The sequence below is a fragment of the Puccinia triticina genome, chromosome 6A (assembly GCF_026914185.1).
Source record: "Puccinia triticina chromosome 6A, complete sequence".
NCBI lineage: Eukaryota > Fungi > Basidiomycota > Pucciniomycetes > Pucciniales > Pucciniaceae > Puccinia > Puccinia triticina.
Window position 1 is genome coordinate 6,302,999 of NC_070563.1, and position 27,202 is coordinate 6,330,200.

General features: G+C 48.0%; 6 protein-coding genes across 6 annotated transcripts; 1 reads left to right on the top strand and 5 right to left on the bottom strand.

The window, feature by feature from the left end:
- Window positions 1-1,085: 1,085 nt before the first annotated feature.
- PtA15_6A716 (uncharacterized protein) lies at window positions 1,086-2,697 on the bottom strand (the record flags this gene model as incomplete). Its single annotated transcript, XM_053170451.1, has 12 exons — window positions 1,086-1,146; window positions 1,211-1,293; window positions 1,362-1,380; window positions 1,455-1,469; window positions 1,541-1,619; window positions 1,677-1,815; window positions 1,951-1,996; window positions 2,076-2,113; window positions 2,224-2,320; window positions 2,384-2,415; window positions 2,488-2,566; window positions 2,642-2,697. 12 exons carry the CDS (start codon window positions 2,695-2,697, stop codon window positions 1,086-1,088), a joined length of 744 nt encoding a protein of 247 aa, XP_053021641.1.
- Window positions 2,698-2,724: 27 nt separating this feature from the next.
- PtA15_6A717 (uncharacterized protein) lies at window positions 2,725-5,338 on the bottom strand (the record flags this gene model as incomplete). Its single annotated transcript, XM_053170452.1, has 14 exons — window positions 2,725-2,768; window positions 2,845-2,897; window positions 2,966-3,085; window positions 3,148-3,457; window positions 3,544-3,613; window positions 3,697-3,734; window positions 3,805-3,963; window positions 4,053-4,159; window positions 4,230-4,274; window positions 4,351-4,451; window positions 4,519-4,581; window positions 4,663-4,740; window positions 4,802-4,852; window positions 4,937-5,338. The coding sequence occupies 14 exons, from the start codon at window positions 5,336-5,338 to the stop codon at window positions 2,725-2,727; spliced, it is 1,641 nt and encodes a 546-aa protein (XP_053021642.1).
- Window positions 5,339-6,889: 1,551 nt separating this feature from the next.
- Window positions 6,890-9,451, bottom strand: PtA15_6A718 (uncharacterized protein; the record flags this gene model as incomplete). The annotated part of the gene is made up of 7 exons (XM_053170453.1): window positions 6,890-7,037; window positions 7,234-7,394; window positions 7,469-7,554; window positions 7,654-8,709; window positions 8,784-9,096; window positions 9,175-9,350; window positions 9,421-9,451. 7 exons carry the CDS (start codon window positions 9,449-9,451, stop codon window positions 6,890-6,892), a joined length of 1,971 nt encoding a protein of 656 aa, XP_053021643.1.
- A 2,645-nt stretch (window positions 9,452-12,096) lies between these two features.
- On the bottom strand, window positions 12,097-12,777 carry PtA15_6A719 (uncharacterized protein; the record flags this gene model as incomplete). Its single annotated transcript, XM_053170454.1, has 3 exons — window positions 12,097-12,207; window positions 12,449-12,676; window positions 12,742-12,777. 3 exons carry the CDS (start codon window positions 12,775-12,777, stop codon window positions 12,097-12,099), a joined length of 375 nt encoding a protein of 124 aa, XP_053021644.1.
- A 1,167-nt stretch (window positions 12,778-13,944) lies between these two features.
- On the bottom strand, window positions 13,945-18,307 carry PtA15_6A720 (uncharacterized protein; the record flags this gene model as incomplete). Its single annotated transcript, XM_053170456.1, has 5 exons — window positions 13,945-14,045; window positions 14,129-14,191; window positions 14,270-14,276; window positions 14,386-17,823; window positions 17,900-18,307. 5 exons carry the CDS (start codon window positions 18,305-18,307, stop codon window positions 13,945-13,947), a joined length of 4,017 nt encoding a protein of 1,338 aa, XP_053021645.1.
- A 586-nt stretch (window positions 18,308-18,893) lies between these two features.
- Window positions 18,894-26,665, top strand: PtA15_6A721 (uncharacterized protein; the record flags this gene model as incomplete). Its single annotated transcript, XM_053170457.1, has 8 exons — window positions 18,894-19,021; window positions 19,112-19,377; window positions 19,474-21,380; window positions 21,457-21,586; window positions 21,655-23,312; window positions 23,974-25,959; window positions 26,067-26,540; window positions 26,627-26,665. 8 exons carry the CDS (start codon window positions 18,894-18,896, stop codon window positions 26,663-26,665), a joined length of 6,588 nt encoding a protein of 2,195 aa, XP_053021646.1.
- Window positions 26,666-27,202: the final 537 nt, after the last annotated feature.

The following is a 27,202-nucleotide window of genomic DNA, read 5'->3' on the forward strand; positions in this document are numbered from 1 at the left end:
CAACTGCACTGTTTCGTTGATCTCCTATGAACCTCAAGTCTCAATTCATTATATATCCATTTTGTAAGACGCTCTTCTGTGTCTTCAGTCTAAAAACAGAGCATAACTATGCTTCTGGATGAGTTGCCTCGTTCTTCTAGTGCGTGATCCGTGCTTATTCCCTCTCCAAAAAATGAGTTCAGCGCATCATGCATCAACTTCTAACTACAAGGATGATGCTGTAGTACAACTTCGAAAGCCCTCATGAATGAAACCCCTCACTTGTGAACAATTTAACCTGAGCTCGCGAAAACGACTTGATGATCACACCAATCCTCTCCGCCGAGAACTTGAAATAATGCATTTTGCCTAGTTAGTCTCGTTGGATTAGGTTGCTAATCCGTTATTGTGATTCGGCTTGGCGTGTCGTTTGTTTACTATGTCATCTGCTCAAGATTTCGCATTGTTTCAGGTACTTTGTGGTTTTTTGTTTATTCAGCTCAGATGCATATTTCCAAAATATCCACAGATTTAGTCGTTTGTATGCAATTTTTTAATTCTTGTAGCTCTACAGTTTTCTGTTTCTTTCTTTCTTATCAATTCAACCTGGCTTTATTGTGAGCTCTGGCTTTGTTTGCCTCGCCTGTTGGGGCCTCTTCATTTTCCTTGTACATGAACTAACTTTTCTTCTTAAGTAACATCATTGATGTCGCTGCAAATTAATGCAATGGGTGATACATACATTTAAAACTGGGCTTCCAAATGGTACCAATTTAGGGTAGCGTGAGGTAAAATTTCGTGAAAGTATCAACAACAAAATTAGAAGCTCATGTATTTGGATTCCAAGGAAGTTTATGTAGCTTCAGGAAACTGCGCGAGGAGAAAGAAAGGCCCAAACTTTTGCGGAAACAGTGGTACTAAATATGTATTCATCTTCCTTGAATGTCTTGTAGTCTAGGGAACGGGAATTGAAGTGCGTTACATGGGGTCTGTGGTAAAGGTACAGGATGATATAATAGCCCAAATGAAATTCTTGTCATTGGTAGAACGAGTGCTGCACTGTGGATATTAACTACGCAGTACCCTCTGCGAATCGAGTTTGTCAACTACGGCTTTGCTGAAGGTAGGTAACAATAGTCACGTGCCCCCTTCGGATTGAGGAAGTAGCTAACCAAGTGGAAAGTTGTCAGAGGTCTTTTTGAAAGAAGAGACAGTCAAGTATCGAGCTAACGTTGGCATTTCCACCTTGAATCCAGTCCCTCCCTGAAGAGTAAGCGTGAGTATCAACATCGTGAATTGGGTACCTCCGTCAAACTAATATTGTTATTGCAATCAGTCAGCCGCCAGCGGGTTTTGAAAAACAGTCGAGGCAAATGACCTACCGCTGCACTGAGTACATAGCTATTCAGGCAAAATAAGTCACTAAATTAACGATGTGCTGTCGAATAAAAGAGATGCACTAAAAAAACACGAACTTATACTTTTGATACCTGGATCGAAAAATGGCAATCAAGTAAGTCAGCCTCCAATCAACGCATATTCAACCACATTCAAGACTTACCATTGGAAACGGTATTTCCGTATATAGTACTGAGTGTAAAACCCTATCATGGTGCAAACAGTTCTGGCAGAAGTTACGCCTATAAAAATTTGTCAGCAAAAGGCACTTGAGGAGACGACCGTTCTGCGAGACTCACCACCTATAGCACCATGGAGGGCAGAGCAAAACAAGGATACGTTGATCTTATCGAAGCCAAAACGTGGCTTCCACCGGTGGAGCAAGAAGAAAGGTATCGGCAAGAAGAATCCCACTAGCAAAGAATATGGGATAACTGCCTATGGAAGAACGTTTTCAGGTTAGCCGTCAAACTTTTCGACCGAATCATACTGCTTTTTCTTCCCGTTGTTGTATGTTTACGGCATTTCACTATCTCGCAACTACTGTAATGATTTTAGTGGAAGAGGACCAACATATCTTTGTCCGGACAAATAGAGCTTTCTGCTGAAGACTCCCCAGCTGTGTGGCAAACAATCGTGAAAAGTGAGGTTTAGATAATAAGAGTTGAAGATTTCATCTCGAAACAGATCTGACGAACGTGGTAGATTCAGCTGCGAAAGTACTCAAGGCCATCCCCTAGTATCATATTTGAGAGCCTCAAATCAGCTTTGATTTATACCCTTTTCTTATGATCCGAATACTGTAACCTGGGGGAAACTGAATCTAGACAATGCCAATTAACTTACGGTAAAGATCCCGTTCCCATTTGGGAGTAGCAGGACATCTCGTTGTGTGCTGAGAATGGCTACCATCACGAAATAGTGAGTGAAGCCACCCACCACTCTGTTGAACAACATGTAACGTGAGTGAGTAGCTGATATATCCATGCTTCAGAAGAGAGCTTACGTTCCGGTCAACTGTGAACAAACCACCGATAACTACAAACCCGAACAAGCTCCTGCGTTAGAAACAGCTTCGATCAGAAACGAGGAAATAAACATTCAACTGACTGAAGAGAGATGCATGTATTGTCCAAGCTTCAGATCTTTGAGCATGAAAACAGACTGGCCAACGCTGGTACTTCCGAACCTATGAATGATAAATAACCGAAGTATCCTTTCAAGATCACGATTCCTTCTCTTCATTTTGAATTGCAGTGCTTACAAAGTGAACCACATATTTGCGATAGCATTTCCGGGAAACATCAGGCCGCTGCTCATTTCAAAACATCAGCATATGTTTTGACCTCAAACGTGAAGGCGAATTCCTAACCCAAGCATCTGAACAACAGCTGCAGGAAGAAAATTCAATTTTCAAAACTCGTCGCTCTTGTTCAAACAGAATTCAAATCGTAATTGGCCACTTACGATGGCAATGCAAACCAATTCCGACTGTTGCAAGAAAGAATCCAGCGGCCAAACTATGGATAGCGGTTTATCAGCAACTGCCCGGCATGAAAGATCCAAGACTTCATCATTCCTTTCCTACCTTAACACAGCAGATATGCAGAATGCGGTGAGGAGCTCGCCAAAGGAGAGCCCAGATTCTCCAAGGTAGGAGCATAAGAAGGCCAAACCCACAAACAGTAAGGCCAGGAGCGCAAAAGCCCTGTAAAAAGATGTATTAATTTTCGTAATAATTGCAAACAGGCGTTGTCATGAACCACTTACCATTCGGGGAATTCGCGATATTTCTTGGTGATTGTACGGTGGGGGTCTTCGGTCGCATGATTATCCCCTTTTCTGAAAGCTGCCTTGGTCTCTTCCCAGTTCCAGAGAAATGCACTCGTGATAGCCGCACTCACAGCAAGAGAGACTCCTACTTTCCCAACGATATAGGATATCGCATAGTAAGGCAATCCCAGCTTCTCAACTCCCTGAATGTTTTCTGTCCCGTTTCTGTTAATGGTAGTAGTCAGGTTGTACCGCTTGCCGTGCGAATCCAATATATCATAAGAGATGAAAGGAAGAGGGGGTCCTCCTGTAGGTGAGGATGACAATGCCATCAAATTGTAATAAGAAATAAACTCAGTTTCCGCCGAGAATAAAACTTGAGCGAGCACTAACCAAACCAGTTAAATCTGTATGCAGCTCCCATTAAGAATATTGCAACGGCGACTGAGGCCCAATCTGTGATCTGAAAGGTTTCCGTGGTGGAAGCGGGGTAAATTGTTTTTGTTTAATGTCCGAAATAAGCGCACAGAAAAGAATGACTCATACCTGTGCAATCAGTGGAATGAACAGGGGACCATGGGAACCTTTTTCGGATTTACAAGTCAGTTTGATGGAAGTATTTGTCTCGAGTTTTTTGCCAGAATACAAACTAACCAATCAGCGTCCAATCTGCGGAGAACGCGAAGAGTCCCATTCCTTCTGCGACCATCGAACCACCAAAGATGTTGGTGATGGCAGGCACTTGAGGTAATGTTAGGCACCAAGGACTGATGGCTTGAAGCGCAGGTGCAATATAGGTAGGGATAACTTCGTCTGCGGTTTCCAATATGCAATTAGTGGGTAGACACAAATAGTTAGTGGATACGCACAGGGCAGATAGATCTAGTAAGGCCAAGACTCACACAAAGTGGTCCAGATGAACGTTTTTTTGAAAAACGTTACCTGCGTCTCCACATCAGGGGTATATTGGCACAAAGATTTAAATAGCGCCACAGATGGTAATACGCTCCTACAGAATGTTGCAAATTGAACTCGTTGGATGATTGTGCTTCTTGATGACTACACATACTTAGACTCACGGGAATATCGACTTGGCGGGATAAATCAAGAATGGTCGAAGAAGCCTGTCGTAAAGGAAAGAAAAGAAGTCCATCAGCCTTGTACACGCGGAGATTGCAGTTACCAGCGAATGTGTTATACCCAGCCCATCCGTAGCCAATTAATTGACTGCTCATGATAGTCATGATGACAACCAACGGATGCATTTTTCGATCGAAAAACAAATCTAGAGTCGCCACCATCTGGAGAAAGAAATGTGTGAATCAAGGCTCTGTCATAACGCAATGGCCCAATGGGTATGTCACTCACTTCTACGCTGGGAGTACCAGCCGCACCAGCGGTCGCCATAATGGCAGCAAATACAGTCTCTTTCTATAGATTCCATAGGAAATTGAAAACGAGCCGCAATTCAATTGGTGAAATTTCAGTTGGTTTGAAAAAAGCCATTCTTACCACCGTCAAAGGACCCGGATTCCACCAACGGGGACCAGGTATTTGAGCAATTGCCCTGCCAAGGATTAAACAAGCCAACTAGATTCTTACGGATTAGCATTGAGTCACGCTTGATCAGGGGATGTTACCTGGAGCGTACCTGTATGAATAATGGATGGGGGTGTAGATGCACTGGTTTGTACATGAAAATCTGCAGCGGCGAAAACGGAAAAATTTAATGACAAATAAGGGGAATGTAAGACTTGTACAAATCGTCAAGAGTTTGCAAGCTCACCTGCGAGACAGCGGCACCAAATGCGGCCATGATTAGCCCGACGAGACAAGACCTGACTGTGACCGTTGGCATATCAGGGTCATCATCCCCCTCGTCAATGGCCGGTACCACAGCGGTCTCGTCAAAGGGATCGGAGGTATTAGGATCTTTCCCGCCCAAAGCTTCGGCGCCAGAGTGCTGGGTGACTTTTTCCTGCTCTTTACTTTTCTGGCACACCTGGTCCTGGAAAGTAGCCGATGAAGCGTTGTTGGATGCGGAATAGTGCTTCTCAGGTGGCTGTTCCTTCAAGAGGACATTGACTTCTGGTGGATAATTAGCGAGATAGTTGTCTTCATCGGCTTTGTCTGGCCGTGCAACGTTGCGCTTCCTTGCCCCAGGTAGGACTCCCGTGTCAGTTGCCATTTAGGATTAAGAGCTTGGTTGCGTTTGAGGAAACGTCTATGTCAGAATCGATAACAAGAACACTGTTGAGATTTTTACGTTATATTTGATGTTCTACTTGAAGGCTGAAGATGCTGTGGACCATTATTATGAAGGAGTTTCAGCACTCAGCTTCCGAGGGAAAATAAATGACACGGGTTGATTGTTCGAGGACCTACTGTGGGGTAAGGAAGTGTTCCAACAAATGAACGTCCCTGCCGTAAACAGGTTCCAGAGACAGCGTGCCGAGGTGTGGGAGGTGGGCTCACGAGATGTCAGGCTTGGACCAACATGCCTTGTTGAGCTGTTTTATTGCCTTAAAAATTACTCATCGGGTTCTGCTTGAGGTTTGCTGCGCTTCCTTTTGACATGATGCTCAGAGAAGCGTTATGGCTCGGTTAGATCTACGTGACTTATGGCTTCGATGCCTGATACTAGTCTTGTGAAGGGTGATTAGGCCTGATTCAGGTGAGATACATGGGTCCGCTATTGAGTATGATGTGCAATCCTGGGTTCAAAAGTAAACATTCGAACAGAATCATTGATGAGTTGTGGATCCGCTGCTCAATCGAGGACCGAGGTAGATCGACGTAAGTATAGGTATTGCCGCTAGCTTGGGTTCACATCGGCGCCGATGAAGATCCGCTGCAGTGCTCTGCGCCGGTTTAAACTTTAAATCGGTAAGATCGGAGTACATACAACGCAGCCGAGGGGGTAAAACACCCGGCAGTTGCACCCCTGGTAGTGACGGTACAGCTGTAAAGATCGGGCACAAAGACAGCGTCGGGTATGCCTCCGGTTAGATCACGTTGCATGCATGCACACAGCGGCCACAGTTCGGACATGCCTCTGGTAAAAGGGACACGCTATGAAAAAGGTTTATTAATTGCTAGAATGCGGTTATTGAGCACGCGTGTTTGTCTAACCGGAAGCTGCTTGTGGCGTCAAGCCTTTGGTGTATCCACTTTGGGACTGTGATGCCGATCTGTCAACCTGCTCGGAGAGCTTGCGGCTTCTCATCGACTTGAATACGGTGCCACTTTCCTAAACAAGGTCTTCTCTTTGTAATGCGTATCAAGAGTTGGTAAGTTTCTCTAACAAGAATATGCAGTACATAGAACAGCTTTCATGGCAGTGGCATATTATTTGAGCAGGCCTTTTTATTGGGGTAAATGTTATTTTTGGATGGTCAGGGAGTAGTCTGGAGTCCAGAGATGCATCTGGCTTGTCTAACTGAAAAGAGGCCGATATCTTGCCGGCAATGTCATTGACGGGTATTAAGCGGAGATGACAGGAGCGCCCCCAGACCTCTGCTTGTAAAGAACCACGCATCAAGCCAGAGAACGGTTGTCTTGTATTACAAGTTGAAACTTGACTTGCGAGTAATGGAATGTCTTGATTCTCGTCAGTTTGAGGCATGTGGATATCTTACTCCACGCATCGTCAGTTACATACTAGTACATCAGAGGTAAAATGATTGGGAGGCTCAGGATTTTGTCAAAAGTTAAAGAGTAATAGAGTTTATCTCATCGTTTATCTCATCAATGCATTGACGACGTGGTTGACTTTGAGGTTTTTCAAATCGGTGTAAGTTTGCCCGGTGCCAACAAAAAGTATCGGCTGGTTGATTGTGTAGGTCATGGACAAAGCAGCTCCAACCTTATCATCAATCGTATCGAACCTAAATGAATAAATGAATGAATGAGGTTGTACGAAAGCTGTCAGCGCCTTCCATTGAGGCTATTTCGGGCATTATTTCTAGGGGTAGTAGGAAGATTTGGCACGACTCAAGGCCCGATCGAGATATGAGGCCCGGTAACTAACGAGAAGATCTCGAACAAAGACTGAAAAGTATTAGAAATAACTGTTGACTCAACTTAGTCAAAATGATGCCGTCTATGCCCCGAGCAAGATGTGAATCAAGCCCGCTGAAAGTCTTCAAGGATTTGTCGAATTTTCCTAGTTGATCTACTGCTTCATTGCCAACCAATGCTTCCCCAACAAACAAGATTTTGTCTGGCTGGTTTACTACCACAAGCTATCCATCGATCCAGCAAGAAAATCAGCCGATGAAAAAGATATAAAGGATATCTGAAGATCTCGCCGACATACCTTCCCAAGCGCCCGCATCAATGGCTCATTGTCTTGCATTCTGCCAGCTGTATCGATCAGGACCACATCGAACCCATCGTTTTTGGCTGGTCAGATGCGCATCAAACCGTCAGCTTACATATTACTCAAAATCCGTGCCGGACCGACGAGTCAAAAAAATTAGCTGGAGAGACAATCAGTATTACCGTATTGTATTGCTTCTTTGGCTATACCGGCGGCGTCCTTCCCGTAGCCCTTCTCAAACAATTCAATCGTCTTGCGTTCTTCTTGGTTTGAACTGAATGATTGATGCTCGATCGCGCCATCGAGTTTCCCAAGATTCCGGACGTGGGTTCTTAGTTGCTCGACCGCTCCAGATCTGAAGGTATCGCATGCCGCGATCAATACTCGCAGGCGATTCTGGAGTAACCAGAAGGCGACCTTGGACAAGTTGGTTGATTTGCCGACCCCGTTTACACCCACAAATGTCATCACATATGGTGCAGTAGAGGATCTACCACTGAGCTGAGATAAGTTCATCTGCTTTTGGCGGTCTTGCTTTTGATGGATATCAGCTAAAACATCCACGCTGGTTTTCGGTGTAAGAATCTTGGTTAAGCTGATCTCTAAGCTCTGGTTGATTAATTTTTGGAGGGAGTTCGTCGATCGGTCTGCTAGTTTCTGCCCGACCAACTCCACTTGGATTCTCTCACAAATCCTCACAGCAATCTCACGAGCTACGTTTTTCTTCATCAGCTGGAGTTGGATCTGCTCGATCATTGGCTTGACATCATCTTCACGCAATGTGATTGGACCTGATTTCTGTCCACCAAAAATCGGAATGGATGAGATGATCTTGGAAAATAGAGTGGGTTGTGATTTATCTTCTTCGGACTGTTGGTCAGGTCGACTGCGGTCATAATCGGCAACTTCATAGAATCCTTTCTGATTACGAGTGCCCATCGACGTGTTATCGATAAAGTTCGATGACAATGTTTTCGAATCGTTCAGGTGAGCGTCTTTTTCACTAAAATCATATTCATCGATGTCGTTTGCGGTGATTCGGCCGTTGTCCCACTTCCTGGCAGTTTTTTTGTTCGGGGTTTGTGATTTGTTGCTTGCTGGAGCAGTGTCAGTGTCTGTACCAGACCGAGATGTCGCTCGACTGGTAGAGGACTTGCTGGGTTTCTTTCGTGCTTTCAACGCAGCTATATTTCTGGCGATCGCTTCTGCATTAGTGGCTGTCGTAAGAGCAGTTGGTTCTAAAAAATCCGGTGGACAAGAGCACACAAGTTAGAGATAAATAGTACTGCTGGATACTTCTTGAAATACCAACTTTGGTCGCCAATGAGTTGCTGTTCCTCGGCTTGTCTTTGCGCAGCCCTCTTATCGAGCTCGTTTGTTTTCTGATGATCGAGACCACCCCTTCTGCGATCGGCCATCCGCTCGATGTCTTTCAACAACTTATGAAACGATTGGTCCCACCCTTTAAACAACTCATTGAATCCTTGGGTCAATCCGATCTCAGGGACGATCCAAGAGTTGAAGGTAGTGTCGAGGATTGAGCTGTACAAGGAGGTGAAGAGTGATTTCATAGATTCGAGCAAGTCATTGATGTAAGTGAGTTGCAGGATCCGCTGATAAGCTACCTGTTCATAAACATCTTAATGGTGAGCTTCACCATGCCATAAACTGACAAAAATTGGCTGGAGAAAAATTATACTGACAACGAAAATCAATCCAAATTCATTGGAGAGATTCCATTGCAGGGAATAGCTTCCAATGTGCATCACCATGAGGTCATCGAAGCCAGACGCCTGCTCCCCGATTAAACCATCTCCAATTAACGTTCGAAGGGGAGAAGGGGTGGGGACGAATGATTTGGACCAGAGCACGAGCCCACCTGTGAAAGAGTACAGCCCATTCAATATCCCATGAGTTGTTAGAGGTGGAGCAAAGGGAAATATGCATACCTCGATGGAAGATATGAACGTGGTCCAACATCAGTTAAGCTATTTGATGGCGTCCTGTGTGTGTACAAACAGGAGCCTGGGGACTTGGAAGAGTGGTAAAATGGATGGGGTCCGGTGAGAAGAGCACCGGGGTCCCACACACGCCTCCGGGGCAGATTCGGAGGGCAACATTCGTGCGCGAGTCTGCGCGAGTCTATGCGCCGCGGTTTCAATTGGACATGTAGTTTTTTTGTTTGTGAAAAAATGTCAGGCGCTTTTCAGACGGTCCACTGCAAGTCTGCAACAGTCCGACAGGTTAAATTAAAAACCAATCCCATCACATCATGAAGACGCTAAGAACTCTGGCTCCTGACACAGGTCAACAATGGCTTTAATTTTTGCTGGGTTATCAAGATACATATGAAGTCAAATAAATCCCAAGACTGTGAGAAGACTGCCAAGGTTTTGGGAAACAACTGGTCAATAAGCTATTCGAAATAGCTATCTTTCAGTGTCGTCTACGTCTAATCAGTCGAGAATCTGGCTTGACCGATCCGGGAAAGAGAAGAAACAGGCTGAAAGAATCGGAACAGAATCTTGCTGCATAGAATGCCTGAGAAATATTTTGGAAAACGAAATTGCAAGCACAAGTATTATGTAAAGCACAAAAAATACTCAGGATTCATATTCTGACAATTTCCCAACACCAACACTTTTTACATGATTTATGTGTGATTTAAGGCGCTCGCTGATAGATTTTGGCAGGAAATTTATGTTGGGTGGAATGACTGAATGGTCTTGAGCAAGAGATCTGAAAGCACTCAATCTTGAGGTACCAGGTAATTCTTTCAGAAAAGCAAGAGTTTCAAGTGGGCCAAAGTATTTTTGATCAACATTGTGCAAGAGAGCTTGTTGGTATAGTGAAAATTCTTCAGTACAAATCAAACGACTATCCTCTTCTAGGAGAACAATTTCTCGGCAAGATCTAAGAAAAAGGTCTTTTTGAGAAATCAATCCACCCTTATTATTGTACACAAATCTTGAGATTGGCGAGCTGATTAACTCAGATGTTTCCTTTAATTTATTTAGCACTACCTCGTGAAGCCTAGCCTCAGTTTCTCGCTGCGCTCTGTCAGCCTTGAAATATTCGTCGTCGAAATTCCTGCTGAGAATGCTTATTGAAACCTTCGTAGCGTCATGGATTTTCTTGCTCTCTTGAGGCTGTGACAGCAAGTTGATGACCCGAATTTCATCACTTTTGAACTTGAGCATCTTGCTACACGGCGGGCGCGTTTCGCCGTCAAGAGGACAGAGATTTCCCGTACTCGGGACTCTGTTTGACCCACCAGTGGTTGACGACATCATGGCGGGGCGCACGATGTCTGCCAAAGAGCTGGCAGGCACACCGGTCGGATGGCCGGTGTAATAGCAGTGCCAATGCCAGCAAGCAGATTGTCCATCCGACCTGGGCCGTGTTGAAGACGACAACATGTGTGGCATTGCGACCAGCCCACCACGCCATAACTTTGTACACCGAACCAACCAGGTTGGCCATTGAGGCGGCAGAATGCTGGCTTTCAGACCCGGGTGGGCCGCCGGCCCGATTGGCAATATTATTGATAGACAGCAACAATATTTACATTAGCAGAATGGTTTTGTTTCAAGAATTAAACAAGGAACAAGATATATGTACACCGAGCTGATACAACTACAAACATGTCACACAGACTACTATTACAATGATTTGAGCTGATTATCCGCACAAGGGAGGAGCGATGGAGAGAGGAGCGAGGGAGAGAGGAGCAATGGAGAGAGGAGAGAGGAGCGAGGGAGAGAGGAGCAATGGAGAGAGGAGCGAGGGAGAGAGGGGGAAGGAGCGAGGGAGGGAGGGGGGGAGGAGTAAGGAAGGGAGGATGGAGGAGCGAAGGAAGGAGGAGGAGCAAGGAAGGGAGCTGGATGGAGGAGCGAGGAAGGGAGGCGGATGGGGTAGATGATGAGGGGGGACTTGAGACTGGCTCTCAAAGTCAAGAATTTCTGAAGCAGGTGACGTCACCCCTGCTGTTCAAAGTTGCCCCAAGGACTTGTGCACAGGACCGACCGCCATCTGCCCGGGAAACTGACCGAGTTGAGCAGCTCCCAACAGGTCTGGAATCATGACCGATAATATCTGGTCATGATGCCGGTCCCTAGCGAAGCGGACGTGGTTTTGCCGGGGTCGGGTCCGACCTCACGTCCTGGCCGTCAGAGATGGGGCAGCGCGTCGTCTGCAGGGCCCTGATCAGGCAATTTGCCGTCATCTGGGGACATTTCGGCGTCAATCCGGCCCGCCCGTCGGCTGGACGGGCTGGATCATCCTCGATCGCTCCCGCCGTGTAGCATCCAACTCGACGCCCTGATAAATGTCAGGAATGGTAGATTCTGAGATCAGGTTCGAGAGCCAAACAAATTTCTTCAGCACGTGAAATATGTCATGTGTTCCTTTCGAGGCGTCCCAGAATCTGTTCCACGTATAGATTATGCTTTTCCAATGAGCTCGCGTCAGTGACTTCTTCATTAGTTTATAAATGAAGGGAATCAAAATTGAATGTGATCTATGCAATTTTCGAACACCCGATGGCGCGTTAAAAACAAATCTAGGGGCTATGGAATAAGAGGCAAGGGCTGTTGCTGAGTTGATGTCAGGGGGGCTCCAATCAATTATTTGACAGGAGTAGTGTTGACAGACTTGTGCAAGAAGGCCGGCGGGATCATCACTAGGGGGTGTACTGGTTCCTGATTCTGCCCTTCTGATTGACGATTCGCCTTGCCCTTGTAGCGCAAATTGCACGGAGGAATCCAATGTGTCGGATGTAAATTGCACGGAGGAATCCAATGTGTCGGATGTTTCGCATGGGAAGGGGGGAAAGCTCAACCCGCTGGTTGGCTCTGCCGCGTTTGGGTACGTTAAATGGGATCCAAAGTGATCGAAACCAGGATGCAGCGGTTGAGCGAAGTCTCCACTCCATGGCTGCTGCGGATGAGCGGGGCCGCTGGCCGGATAAATGCTAACGGGATACTCCGATAACTGTTCCCGTCTTGACATACACTCTGCCTGCGAGTCAATGTTCCCCCTCGTGAGTGTTTCTGACCTCCAGCGTTTTGGCGAATGAGGCCCCTCATCGGCCAAACTCACAAATCCTCTTTGATTCTCCAGTTGCTCGGAACCGATTGGACTCATGACGGGAGGCTCGTTGTTAACCCGCTTGTGACTCTTCGGTGAATTTTTCCATGGTGGCAGCTAAACATAATGCGTGGGTTTGCATCAGCTTTTATTCACGTTTCTGTTTTTATCTGCAGTCTCACCTTGCCCTCCAGTGGGTGTTTTGCGCGCCTTTGCATAGTTTCTAGGGAAATCTGCTGTTCTGTATTAGGGTTAAATCCGCTTTCATGAACAAAATCCAGTGTGCAAAAAGCTTTGTCAATTTTTAGATAGCATACTAATAGCGGCAGTAAAGAACCCAGCCAAAGCTGCATGCTGTTTTGAGCTTCCTTTGATTGAGGAACACTAAAGGGCAAGTAAATAACGGGATGGCCCTGGGTAAATGATTGGGGGGTCGAACTCGAGTCAGTTGTACAATAAAAGTCAAGACGGTGAGTCGAGCACTGTCCAGCAACGCTTCATGAGCTATCCGAAGGTCCGTTCTTGATACCAAGTATGGAGAGCACTTGCCACATTAAAACTGTTTCCCCCTTCCGACAAAGAGGGGCAATTGAGTTGGCGACCCTGCGGATTTTTTCGCAAGAGACCCTGTCCGCGCCACCCCGGTGGCATAACTGATTAAGCGTAGGTTATCGCTGTGAGTATCTGTATTCATGGCACTTAATTGAAGGTCTTATCAGGTCTTATCATGCCTGCTGAGGCTACCTGAAACTTCTGAGGCTGATCTTCTCACGGAACTCTAAAAATGAGGCGTAGGATTAAAGTCGAAGATGAAAGTGTTTTTGAGAGTTCAATCAGGTGTTTTGTTATTGTTATGGACTTTTTGAAAGGTCCTTGCTTTGCAATTTTAATTTGCTACAAACCAGTCAACAAAACAGGAAAGGAGTTCTTTGTATTTGTAAAAAATTTGCCAGCACCCAGCCCGGTAAATATACACATTTATCCTTGCATTTACACCTGTTTAGTCGGCGAGTTGCTTGTCATGACTAACTTAACAAAGTCACTTGCCGTTATTGGGCCGATGCTTTCCTCCACCAAACATCGCAGAATCGTTCCCGCGGGGCTTTACAGAGCTAGGTGACACGCGGTAACAAAACTTTTCTACGAGATCATACCCTCTCTCATGCCATGTAAGATCCAAGAAAAATACACCACAAAGTAATACACATGTGCGCCCCCAGAGGATGTTGCAAGTTGATGATGGACGGGGCTAAAGGCACCCATAAAAATTAATCGAAATCGGAAGTAAACGATTATGGATCAACAATGACGAAGTAGATATTAAGTATTCAAAAAGTTCATGAACGAAGAAGTCTAAGTTTTACTGTCTGAATATATGTTTGAGATTAAAAATACGAAAGGAATTGAGAGATATGATACATGTGGGTCTTTTTCTCTAGAAAGGGACAAGTGGGAATGGATGGGGTGATATATAATGGTGACATTTCTGGAAAGTGAACAAACAGAAGAAGAAGGATGGGGGTTAATGGGGCTGTCTTTTCTTGGATGATGAATGCTGTGATGGCTCACTTTGATTGGCTGGGTGTAGTGCTCCGCTCTCATTCTTTTGATTTGATGAATTGGATTGAGATTCTAGTTATAATAAAAGTATCCAATGAGTGCTCATTAAATCTATATTTTGTGATGGAGAGAAACCGTCAAACAACATACCAGATGACTATACAAATGATTGATTATTCTCGGATGCGTTCGAGAGTTCTGCCGATGACTCTGATGATGAAATCGTCCTTACACCAACGGGTGACTTGCTCATTGCTCAAACCAACGGGAATGTTCTCGGTGTCGCTGATCGTCATCACCTCAACCATGGTGTTCGGATACCGGGATTGGTAGCCGTCAACGATCTCCTGAACGGGTGCTTTCATGATGTCCTTGTCGTCGACCAGGCTGCCTTCCAAGCGCATCCGATCTTCGCCTCGCGTGGCCTTGGCTTCGACCTCTTCCCACTTTCCGATCACCCAATCCGAGCATTCTCTCCACATGGATCCGTGCAGCATTCGCAAGACCTTCCCCGACGGCCTCCATCCCAGCTCCCTCCTCGCCTGGCTTATGTGGTCTAGCTGCTGACTCCAGCCCGAGTGGCTGCCAGTGTAGCCGTCGTGAACTGAGGGGGTCGAGTCTGGGTTTTCGAGCCAGTTCAGAAGGCCTTGGACTGACATCCGAGTCGCCGATTCGTCATCGAACCGGCGAGTCTTTCTGATGAACGTTCGATTCGGCGGTCGGATCGGGCTTTCAGTCTTCTGTGCCCCACTCAGTCGAGTGCCTTCCAAACCCAGCACGGTCCGTCCAAAGCGGAAGCCAGTCGTACGCTCCAACAACCTTGCCCAATTCATCTCATCTGAGTCGTCCACTTTCGCCCCCGTCTCGAGGGCCTCCCCTGGGTCAGCTTCCTTCCCGAAAAACACCCGCTCCGCAATCCACCATCCCATCCTGTGATTCCCACTTCTGAACATTGCTGCGCATAATTCATTCCAGTTTCCCGCATCAAAGCCGAACCCGCGTGCCTGGACTTCATGCCAACTTTTGGCAATCTCCTCGTGGTAACCGTGTCTCGAGAGGCAGTCTGTGTAGATAGATAAGGGTAGACATAGTTTGTTGGCTTTTCGTCTGTGGCGCTGTTCGGCAGTCGGTCTCCTGGGTGGCTCCGAGGTATTATTGTTGCCGGTACCGCCAGCTGGAAGTCCATCATTCTTGATCAGACTGATAACTTTGCCAATCAATTGCTCGCTCGCATCTTGCGATTGATTATTCTCAGTGGCCAATCGGAAGATCTCCCTCCAGACTTCCATCACACCCACCGGATCTTGTGCTCGACGGTAGCCATCCATCAACATGGTGAAGATATCCAAATCGATCGGTTTACCGTCACTAGAGACGATACCGGACTCGGCGCCAAGAGAGGACACCAACTCGCGAAACATCTCAAGTGCTTTGGCCGGTCGGGCAGACTTGGCATAGGATTGAATGATTGGGCCGAGTAGTCGATGTAAGAGTTTCTTCCGCATCAGCGGCCGCTCTCCCCAGGTGGCTCTTTCGGTAGGCGGCTTCCGGCTGACTTCGCCATCCACCTCATTACCCAAAAGCTCGCGTTTGAACCGGTCCGCCATTTCGTAGGCCACACGCACCCCATCCTCCTGCCTCTCTTCCTCATCCTCTTCGCCTTCAGCTCGGCCTTGAATTTGGGTGCTCGAGGATGCAGACGCGGCGTATGCGGTTGTCAGCATCGAGTAGATCACCAGGTTCGGCCGGATACCTGACGACTGCATTTCGCGCAAGTACCCATGTGCCAAGTCATGCTTTCCAAGCCTTAGTGATGCTGAAATCATGATACCGTACATGTACACGTTCGGCTTCACTGAGCCGCGTAGCCGATCGATCTGACCATCTCCGTTCAGGTTATTCTCTTTAAGGCTGTAAAACACCGTCTCGGCTAGGTCCATCATTCCACTATCGCAGATCGATAGAAGCAAGAGGGTGTATGATCTCGTGTCGGCGGCTAGACCGGTTTGGCTGTTATACATCGACTTGAAGGTCTCCAACACTTTTTCAGTCGGTGAGCCCGAGAGTACCAATGCCTTGAGGACACACCCATTGGTAACTGCATCGGATTCATTCCGGTGGTGATCGTTGAGCTCTAGATACTTGAGTAGCTTGGCGGCTCGGGTCCAATCGCCTGATTCAATGTAAGCGTCAAGGAGAATGTTCCACAGTTCCCGGTTGAGTTTTAGTGATCGACTGGGGGATCTGTGCTCCGCTAGCGCTTGGATAACTTCGCGAATCAACTCGGGTTCGCCCAGATTTGAAAATAATAAGCAGATATTTCCAAATGTGTAGATGTCGGGGCGGATTCCAGAAGATATCAATCGATCTAAAACAGATGAGCAACCTTCAATGTCTACCCGATTGGCGTAGGCCTGCAAGAGAGTGTTGTAGTGACGTTGGTCAGGTTGATTCAATCCATAATGGTCGGGCGTGCTAATCATTCGTGCCAGAAGTCGCTCGATGGCTCGAGGATTGTCTGCCTTCATGTATACCTTCATGATCTCTGCATACAAATCAGGGAGCTGGGAAGAAACGCCAAGTTTGGGAGGAACAGTGCGCATGGTTTCTTGAAAGATATCGATTGCAGAGCGTGTCTCGCCGAGCATCCCAAGCGCCTCAATCTTCGCCCGGGCGACGAGGATCCTTGGATCTTGGAGATGAAATGCGCGGCTCCGTTTGTTCCTCCCAGCCACATCCTCGATTTCGTTCGTGCTCGCCCATGTACGCTGATAAGCCTGGCCGATCTTCACCACTTCTGGAAGTTCCCCACGCGTAGCCTTGACCATCAACATGCTCAATAGATATCGCTGGTAGAGCGGCCCGAGCCATTCACCGACCAAGAGGACTTCCAGAATGTCATTCGCCGCATCGATTCTTTTGCGAGATCGTAAGGCATCCACAAGACCAAGCGCAGTGGCAGCGCGGCGTTCGTATGGTAAGACCTCGCCAGAGAATCCGTGGATCCGGGGTAATCTGTCCATCATCCAAAACAACTCCAACGCTTTCCAAACCGAGCCTTCTTTCGAGAGGGCCACGATCAAGAAAAGTCCGGCTTGGGCTAGCCTACCCAGTTGAGCCGACTCACTCTGAGCTTGAGAGATTTCTGAGGACCACCATGTCGATAGGTTGGGATTGAAGAGATTGATAAATGTGACCAGAGTTTTCAAGGTTTGGATTCGAAGATGTTCTTTGATCAAGTTACGCCAGCCTCTGACCGGATCCAAGCCCAGAGTTGAGACCACTCGATCTGAATTTTTGTTGGTGACCAAAAAGTATATGACGGCGTTGAAGATCTGTGATTTTTCAGCTTGAGGCAGGTTTACATCTGAACTCAGTGAATTGATCATCGTTTGTAGGAAGATCTCAATAGACTTTCTCTGCAGTTCGATGATTCTGAATTTCTCCTCCTTGTCATTTTCTTCGTTCGAATTCAAGTCCGACCAAATTTGATCGAAGTAATTTTGAAATTTGGAGTCTTTGAGTAGAGATGTTACGCTCTGGATAACAGGAGTCAAGGTTGAATTTTTGGGAAATGATTGAATCTTGACTAATTCAGAGACGTAATTCTGGAATGATTCATTTCTATTGCATTTTAATTTGAGCTTCTGGTGGACCGTGCCCTTCAAATCTCCCCTGGTAACATCGCGATGGTCTAGGGAGCACTGTTGTTCCCGGTAGAAAAATACAGCAGTTCAAATTAGCTCAGATAAAGAACCGTGAAAGGACGGATGCACACACCTGCCACCAACTTCGGTTGGGGTGACCAGAATTGTTGGAATTGATGAATAGGTCGATGGAAGATGGTCCCCCGTTGACAGGTGTGTGAAGGCGTTGATTAGAGTGATGGTGATTAACATGAAAGTAATGACGCAAGGGATGATTGAGAGAGTAAGAATGGTGATGCTGATTATGACAGGATGGTGGAGGATGGTCAGGACGGGCGGGGTGAATTTGATGCTGAGAGCGGAACTCAGTGAAGAATTTCAGTGGGTGGTTTTCGGGTGTTTTGGGCTTCGATCGATTGTCGGTTATCGTTCTGGAGCAGGTCGAGAGCTGGCCAGACTGCAGAGGGAGATGGTAGAACGTGGCTCTGTTGGTTTTGTGGTTCGGATGACGAATCGGATGGTTCGATCTGATTCTTCTCATTTGGTCAATTCGGTCGCATTCGTTGATGGGTTTGCTGCCAGTCCTTTATCACCCTGTCTTTGTTCAGTGATGATCGAGATAGCTTACATCAGCATCGAGGGGGGGCTAAAGTGTATGCAACATAGGACAATGAATATACCCAAGATGCATGCTCCGCCCACTGCTCACTCCGCATATGCAAAATCGGAGAAAAATTTCCGCCCAACGGCAGCAATCGCCGTAGTACATACACCACCTCTAACAAGTCGCCAAGATAGCCACCTTACCCTTCTGTGCACGCACGAGTTACGAATCACGAACAAAAAGAACAAGACATCCACCCCCCGAATCCATCCGTGAAACTGGTCTAACCAGCTCTACTGCCATCATCCTGGTTACGGACGAGAGCTCGATTGCTGCTTCTGCCAGAGACAACCCTCCCACAAAAGCATTTTCTTCTCCAAAAATAGATCATCAACATCATCCGACAACAATAATCAATAGATAAATAAACGTCTGTTCTCCGAATCTCTTCTGGATACCCAAAACCATAATCTTAACCTTGACGGACTTCTCGACTATTCCATCCCCCATTTCCCCTCACAGAATGTCTGGACTCGACAACGCAATCCTGGATGGTAGTCCACTCGCCAGTCCCATCGCATCTGTCTCAGGTACCGAGCCTCTGGATGTCGCTGCCAGACGTGCTGCAGCGATCAAAGGTCCCAATGGAGTGTGGGTCTATCTATCTCAAACCTTTCACGTATTCATCTATGCTGATAAATTGTTTTTCATCCTGTTTCCAATCCTTTTGTAACTCGCCAGCCGCTCGCCAGTGATGTCTCGTTCACCCTCCATCTCCAGCCACCAGAGAGGCATTCATTCCCTACCTCCGGCCACCCCCTCCGTGCCGGCGCTTGAAGATCTATATACTGCATCTCCTGGCGAAAGCGAGGATGGCAATCATGTGGTTCGCGAGGGACTGTCAAAGAAGATGATGGTTCTCGAGCTCGCCGATGGTACCATTTATCAAGGCTATGGCTTTGGTGTATCCGGTAAAAGCATCAGCGGAGAATGTGTCTTCCAAACAGGTGCCCGCTTTTTTTCTCGCATGTCTTTCCTCAATACACCCTCTTCGGTCTGGCTCATCACACTGACTCCTCGTTCATTGTTTTTCTTCCCCTTAGGGATGGTTGGCTACCCCGAGTCTCTAACCGACCCTTCATACAAAGGCCAAATCCTGGTTCTGACGTACCCATTGATCGGCTCATATGGCGTACCCAAACGAGAAGACATATTCTTACCGACCCAGTTTGAGTCCTCTCAAATCCACGTGGCCGCCTTGGTCGTCGGCTCTTATAGTGGTGACCGGGAAGACTTCAGTCATCATCTCGCCGAAAGCCCACTCGGTCAATGGCTCCAAGAGCAAGGAATCCCCGCTATCTATGGCGTTGATACTCGAGCACTGACAAAAAAGATCAGGGAACGGGGTGTTATGCTCGCCAAATTACTCGCCAAGTCCGTTTCCCCACCCACATCCTCAAGCAACGGTTCACTACAGAAGACACCTCTTTCAAGACTCAGTGGTATGGGCCCCTCCCGCGAATCATGGCGCGCTGAATATATCGACATCCCACTTCACGATCACAATGCCGATAATCTCGTTCAAGTTGTCTCCCGGACTAAGCCGACCTTGTATCAACCCCAGCACCTACCGGCTCATGATCAGCCAGCTCAAATCCTCCAGCACCATTCCAAATCAAGACCTTTACGGATCTTGTCATTGGATGTTGGGATGAAATACAATCAAATCCGTTGTTTCTTGCGTCGTGGAGTCGAAGTGCTGGTCGTTCCCTGGGATCACGACTTTTTAAACCCATCCGTCCAAGAACCTGGATCGTTTGATGGGCTTTTTATCTCAAACGGGCCAGGAGATCCCAAGCTGGCCGAAGCCCCCATCCTTCGGATCCGTCAAGCGGTGGAGATGAAAGCTTTCCCTATCTTTGGGATTTGCTTAGGTCATCAGTTGCTCGCGTTGGCAGTTGGCGCCAAGACACTGAAACTCAAGTACGGGAATCGAGGCCAGAACATACCTTGCACTGACCTCCAATCAGGTAGATGCTACATCACGTCGCAAAATCATGGATATGCCGTCGACACCGCATCGCTTCCCGAGGACTGGAAAGAGCTCTTTGTCAATGCGAACGATCAGAGCAACGAAGGTATCTACTCAACCCGCTACCCGTACTTCAGTGTCCAGTTCCATCCCGAAAGTGCGCCTGGTCCACAAGATACCGAATTCCTGTTTGATGTCTTTGTCAAAAGTGTCACTTCCTTCGCGCAAGACGGTACCTTCCTGCCCGTCACAATGCCCGGAGGCAGTGCCCACGAAAATAGCCTGAAGAACCCGAAAGTTCACGTCAAGAAGGTTCTCGTCCTGGGTAGTGGTGGTTTGTCGATCGGTCAGGCCGGTGAATTTGACTATTCTGGAAGCCAGGCAATCAAGGCCCTTCAAGAAGAAGGCATTTACACGATTCTGATCAATCCAAACATTGCGACTATCCAGACAAGCAAAGGATTGGCCGATAAGGTTTACTTCCTGCCCGTCACCCCTGAGTTCGTTCGGAAAGTGATCCGACATGAGCGCCCGGACGGAATCTATTGCACCTTCGGGGGCCAAACTGCCCTCTCGGTTGGAATCGCCTTGAAGGACGAGTTCGAAGGATTGGGAGTGAAGGTATTGGGGACTCCGATCTCTACTGTCATCACCACCGAAGACAGGGAGCTGTTCGCCAGCGCGATGGCCGAGATTGGCGAGAAGTGTGCCACCAGCGCTTCTGCGACGTCCATCGAGGAGAGTCTCAAAGCCGCCAATCAGATCGGCTATCCCGTCATCGTCCGGGCTGCCTTTGCGCTCGGGGGCTTGGGAAGTGGCTTCGCGAACAACGATGAAGAGCTCCGAGAATTGTGTGACAAGGCTTTTGCGATCAGCACCCAGGTGCTTATCGAAAGGAGTATGAAAGGATGGAAGGAGGTTGAGTATGAGGTCGTGAGGGACTGCAGAGACAACTGCATCACCGTTTGTAACATGGAGGTCAGTCTTTCGTTGTTCGCGTTGCGGGTTCATGTGACGCTTGAAGATCAATCCTGACGAGCCCAGAATCTTGTAGAACTTCGACCCACTGGGCATCCATACAGGTGATTCAATCGTCGTTGCGCCTTCTCAAACGCTCTCTGATGCCGATTATCAGATGCTCCGAACTACGGCTATCAATGTCATCCGTCATCTTGGAGTAGTTGGTCCGTGATTCACGACATCTTCGTCATTTTTCTCTTCTCGCAAGTTGACAGTCTCGTTCAATCATCAGGTGAATGCAACATTCAGTATGCCCTCAATCCCCGCTCGAAGGAATACGCCATCATCGAAGTCAATGCCCGTCTGTCGCGTTCTTCGGCTCTGGCCTCCAAGGCGACCGGATATCCCCTGGCATTCATCGCTGCCAAGTTGGGACTGGGTATCCCATTGAATGAGATTCGCAATTCGGTCACCAAAGTGACGTCCGCCTGCTTCGAGCCCAGCTTGGATTATTGCGTCGTCAAAATGCCGAGGTGGGACTTGAAGAAGTTCCAGCGTGTGTCCAGCAAGCTTGGTAGTTCTATGAAGTCGGTCGGAGAAGTCATGGCCATCGGTCGTACCTTCGAAGAGGCGATCCAAAAAGCCATCCGGTCCGTCGATCCGGCATTCACCGGCTTCGATAAAAATTCGATCGTAAGCCAAGATGAACTCAAGCAAGAATTGACCCAGCCAACCGATCGAAGAATCTTCGCCATCGCTAATGCCTTCAATGAGGGATGGACTCTCGAAGAAGTGTGGGAGATGACGCGAATCGATAAATGGTTCCTCCACAAGCTCAAACATCTGGTCACGATGGAAAACATTGTCCGGAAGTATCACGCCTCCAACTTCCCTGTCAACTTGCTCCGTTACACCAAGCAACTCGGTTTCTCGGACAACCAACTTTCCCGATTCTTGAATTCAAATGAGTTGGCCATCCGTCGTCTACGTGTTGAATTTGGCATCATGCCCTTCGTCAAGCAAATCGATACCGTAGCTGCGGAGTTCCCGGCATTCACGAACTATCTATTCACCTCCTACAATGCTACAGAGCACGATGTCACTTTTGAGGACCGAGGGATTATTGTTTTGGGATCTGGTGTTTACCGCATCGGCTCTTCAGTGGAATTTGATTGGTGTGCAGTGCGAGCCATTCGCACCCTGCGTGGTCGTGGGCTACGTACTGTGATGGTCAACTATAACCCAGAAACAGTCTCGACCGATTTCGACGAGGCAGATCGACTATACTTCGAAAACATCAGCCTTGAGACTGTCCTGGACATTTACGACACCGAGAAGTCTAGCGGAGTGATCGTTTCGATGGGCGGGCAAACCCCGAATAACATTGCATTGCCCCTGCACCGCCAGAATGTCAAGATTCTCGGAACTTCTCCTGAAATGATCGATAACGCCGAGAACCGATACAAATTTTCCCGAATGCTCGACAAGATTGGCGTTGACCAGCCCCGATGGAAAGAGCTGACGACCATCGAAGAAGCCCACCTTTTCTGTGAAACTGTGGGCTACCCAGTTCTTGTTAGGCCATCCTATGTGCTCTCTGGCGCCGCGATGAATGTCGCATATTCAGCAGATGACCTGTCTGCCTATCTCGCCCAAGCCGCACAAGTCTCGCGCGAATATCCGGTAGTGGTCACCAAATACATCGAAGGAGCCAAAGAAATCGAGATGGATGCTGTCGCTCGCCACGGAAAATTGATCATGCATTACGTATGTGAGCACGTGGAAAACGCCGGGGTTCACTCGGGCGATGCTACCTTGATTCTCCCCCCTCAAGATCTTGACCCCGAGACGGTGCGAAGGATCGAGATCGCGACCGAGAAAATCGGTAATGCGCTCAACATCACCGGTCCCTTTAACATCCAGTTCATTGCCAAAAACAATGAAATTAAGGTTAGTCACTTCAACTTATCGGCACAATATTTGTTCGACTAACTAACTTTTCTCTGTCCAGGTGATTGAATGCAATGTTCGAGCCTCTCGATCATTCCCGTTCGTCTCTAAAGTGACCGGGATCGACGCTGTGGCGATGGCCACCGATGCCATGATGGGATTCCCCGTCCAGCCATACCCGGCATCCACCATGCCGAAAGACTATGTCGGGGTTAAGGCCCCTCAATTCAGCTTTTCCCGTCTGGCCGGTGCTGATCCTGTCTTGGGTGTCGAGATGTCTTCGACGGGCGAGGTTGCTTGCTTTGGGAAGGACAAATACGAAGCTTATCTCAAAGCTATCTTAGCCACCAACGTCAGACTGCCCAAGAAAAGTGTCCTCTTTTCTATCGGAGCTTATGCTGACAAGCTCGAAATGCTACCTTCGGTGGAACGGTTGCATCGCCTTGGGTACACGATCTACGGTACTGCCGGGACCAATGACTTCATTTCGGTAAGCCTCTAAGTTATTTCTTCTTTCCAAGCACGTCGGATAGCTTGACCCATACACACTTGCAATCGCAAACAGGAACACGGTATTCCGTGCAAATTTTTGGAAGCCTTTTCGTCTCAAGAAGAAGCGAAAGGACAGAAGGCGGAATATTCTTTGATCGATCACCTCAAGCAAGGGAAAGTTGACCTGTTCATCAACCTACCCTCCCGAAACAGGTTCAGGCGTCCACAGCAACACATCTCACTGGGCTACCGAGCCCGACGAACCGCTATCGACCACGCCATTCCCCTGATAACCAATGTGAAGAACGCGAAAATCTTGATCGAGGGTCTCGCCAGATACCCCACACTCTCAATCAGCTCGATAGATGCTAAATCCTCGCATCGGACCATCAGGCTTCCCGGACTCGTTGACTCTGCTTGCTTCGTCAATTCTCTCATCTCTCCAAGCTCGGATTCCTTGGAGCAAACTACAGCAACCGCGGTCAAAGCGGGCTTCCTTACTCTGTTGGTCTCCGGTATTGGCGGTGATGGACGTATCGACGATAGCAAGAATTTAGCTCTGGTCAAGTCATCCATCGCGACTCGTGCCCATTGTAACTACAGCTTTGTCGTTGCCGCAACCGCCCATAACGTCAACTCTCTTGAAGGACCGGATATCAGTCTGGCCAGTGCTTTGATGCTCCCGTTTGAGCGTGATTGGAATGGCGCTAATCAGGCTGTGGCTATTGCCGCCCATTTCAACCATTGGCCGGTGGACAAGCCAATCCTGACCGACGCGAAGACTACAAACCTCGCCTCCATCTTACTCTTTGCCAGTCTTCACAATCGCAGTGTTCATGTCCTCGATGTTCGCACGGCTGCCGATATCGAGTTGATATCTTTGAGCAAGCAGAAGGGATTGAAAGTCACCGCTGACGTGACGATCTACACATTGTTTTTAAATCAATCAATGTACCCTCAAGCTCAGTGCTTACCAACCGTTGAGGATCAGGACGTGATTTGGGAACATCTGGAACATATCGACACGCTCTCTGTCGGTCGACTACCTTTCGAGTTGGCTCAAGAGCTAGGAAAACCTTACACCCCAGGAGATGGATATGCAGAATGCATCCAACTACTTTTATCCGCCCTCAGCCAAGGTAAACTAACTCTAGAGGACATAACCCTTCGATGTTCCGAAAACCCTGCTCGAATATTCCATCTGCCTCCTCTGGTGGACACCTACGTTGAAGTGGAAGTTGACCGTAGCCACAGGTTCACCAGCAGTAATTGGTCACCATTACAAGACCAAATGTTCAATGGCCACGTCCACCGTGTCGTCTTCCAGGAAGAAACTGTTTGTCTCGACGGTTTCTCTCACTCCAAACCAGGTACAGGAAGGCACCTCAACCAGGCTCCCATCTCACTTTCGCGCACCGCGAGTGAGCTACAAACCTCATACTCCCATCCTGGTGCCAAGACAAAGCCGGCATTCCCCGGTTCCAACTTGAATGACTCTCCTCAAGGTGCGGCCAGCCGATCAGCGCTGCGCTCGGTCAGTGCAATGGCCACCGGCTCGCCGAATGTGCGCGCTGAGGAAGCTGATGCACAGTTTGGCCCAGGAGCCCTTCCTGTTATCCGTTCTGGATCGCATGCCAGATCGCTCCAATCTGGTATGCCAGAGGCCCACCAGACCTCCGCTTCTTTCACTCCTCAGCTCATCCCCCGCGAGCCATCCAGTCCACGTCTTGGCCTTGATCGAAACCCAGCTTTCCACCAACGCCACATCTTGTCGGTCAATCAATTCTCCCGCCACGACCTCCATGGGTTGTTTAGCATTGCCCAGGAGATGCGCACTCAGGTCGAGCGCAACGGAGTACTCGATGTTCTCAAGGGCAAAGTGATCTGCTCGATGTTTTACGAGCCGTCGACCAGGACGTCGGCCTCCTTTGAAGCGGCCATGTGTCGATTAGGCGGCAGGGTTGTTTCCATCTCGGCCGATCAGTCGTCTACCGCCAAAGGCGAAAGCTTGCCGGACACCATCCGAACTCTTGGATGCTATGGCGATGCCATTATTTTGCGACACCCAGTTGCCGGGAGCTCCCGAAACGCTGCCAACGTCTCTCCCGTTCCGATCATCAACGCAGGTGACGGTGTAGGGGAACACCCCACACAGGTGAGCTTACTGGTCGCTTTCTTCCTCGTCATCGCCGCCTTTCCCTTGCCGTCACACTGACCCGAGCTTAACCCACCTTATCATTGCTTTATTGTGACCGATCTCAGGCCTTCTTAGACGTTTACACGATCCGAGAAGAGTTGGGAACGGTTAACGGACTGACGATCACTATGGTTGGAGATCTGAAGAATGGACGCACGGTTCACAGCTTGGTTAAGTTGTTGTGCCTCTACCAAGTCAACCTGATCTTTGTCTCGCCTCGCTCGCTCGCCCTTCCGGATTCGATCAAGCAAGAGGTCGCTCGAGCTGGGATTTCGTTCGAGCAATCGACCAACCTCGAAGAAGTGATCGGCAAGACAGATGTGCTCTATGTGACTCGTGTCCAACAAGAGCGCTTCACCAGTCAAGCCGAGTATGAGGCCGTCAAGGGTTCATATCGCATCAATCACGACTTGCTCAGCCGCGCTCGTAAACATACCATCGTCCTCCATCCTCTGCCTAGGAATGCTGAGATCGATGCCGAGGTCGACCTAGACCCTCTCAGGGCAGCCTACTTCAGACAAATGCGTTACGGCCTCTTTGTAAGCTTCGTTTCTCTCTTTTGCTCTCGTTCTTCTTCAAAGTGGTTCGTCCGAGGAATTTCTGACTTGTCCTTTTTGGTTCTCAGGTGCGCATGGCTCTGCTCACTTTGGTTCTGTCACCTTAGAACAATGAGTCCAATTGAAATGACCACCCCACGAACCCTTATGCAACCAAATCCACTTTTTTCTCCTAAAAACTACAACAACACAGAGCAAATCCCATGCATCTTTTTTCAATACATGACATCTTGTGACATAACTTACAAATCCACTCTCATGCGCATAATCTCTATCATCATCTTCGTCATCTTCATCACGCTCCTCAAAATGCGATCTCACTGCACGCAAATATACCCCCTTTCAATATCAGCCGATTCTCATCTTTTTCTTCTCTCTAATTGAATAGCAAGCATCCCCCTTCTTCATTTTTTCTCCTCTTTCATTCTTACATGGCTCCACACTGCTATCCCCGAAAGCCTATTGTCACATGCATTCCCAATTCCCTGGATCACTTACATAAAAAACACTCGAACCTGTTCATTCTTTGATCGAGATTTACTTTGTCAATCAAAGTGTGAACTGGTTTGTCCAGCAGATATTCAACCTGGTTGAGCACCCTGAAAAGGATCGGAAGGACTTGTCTTCATCAAGACTGCTAGAAC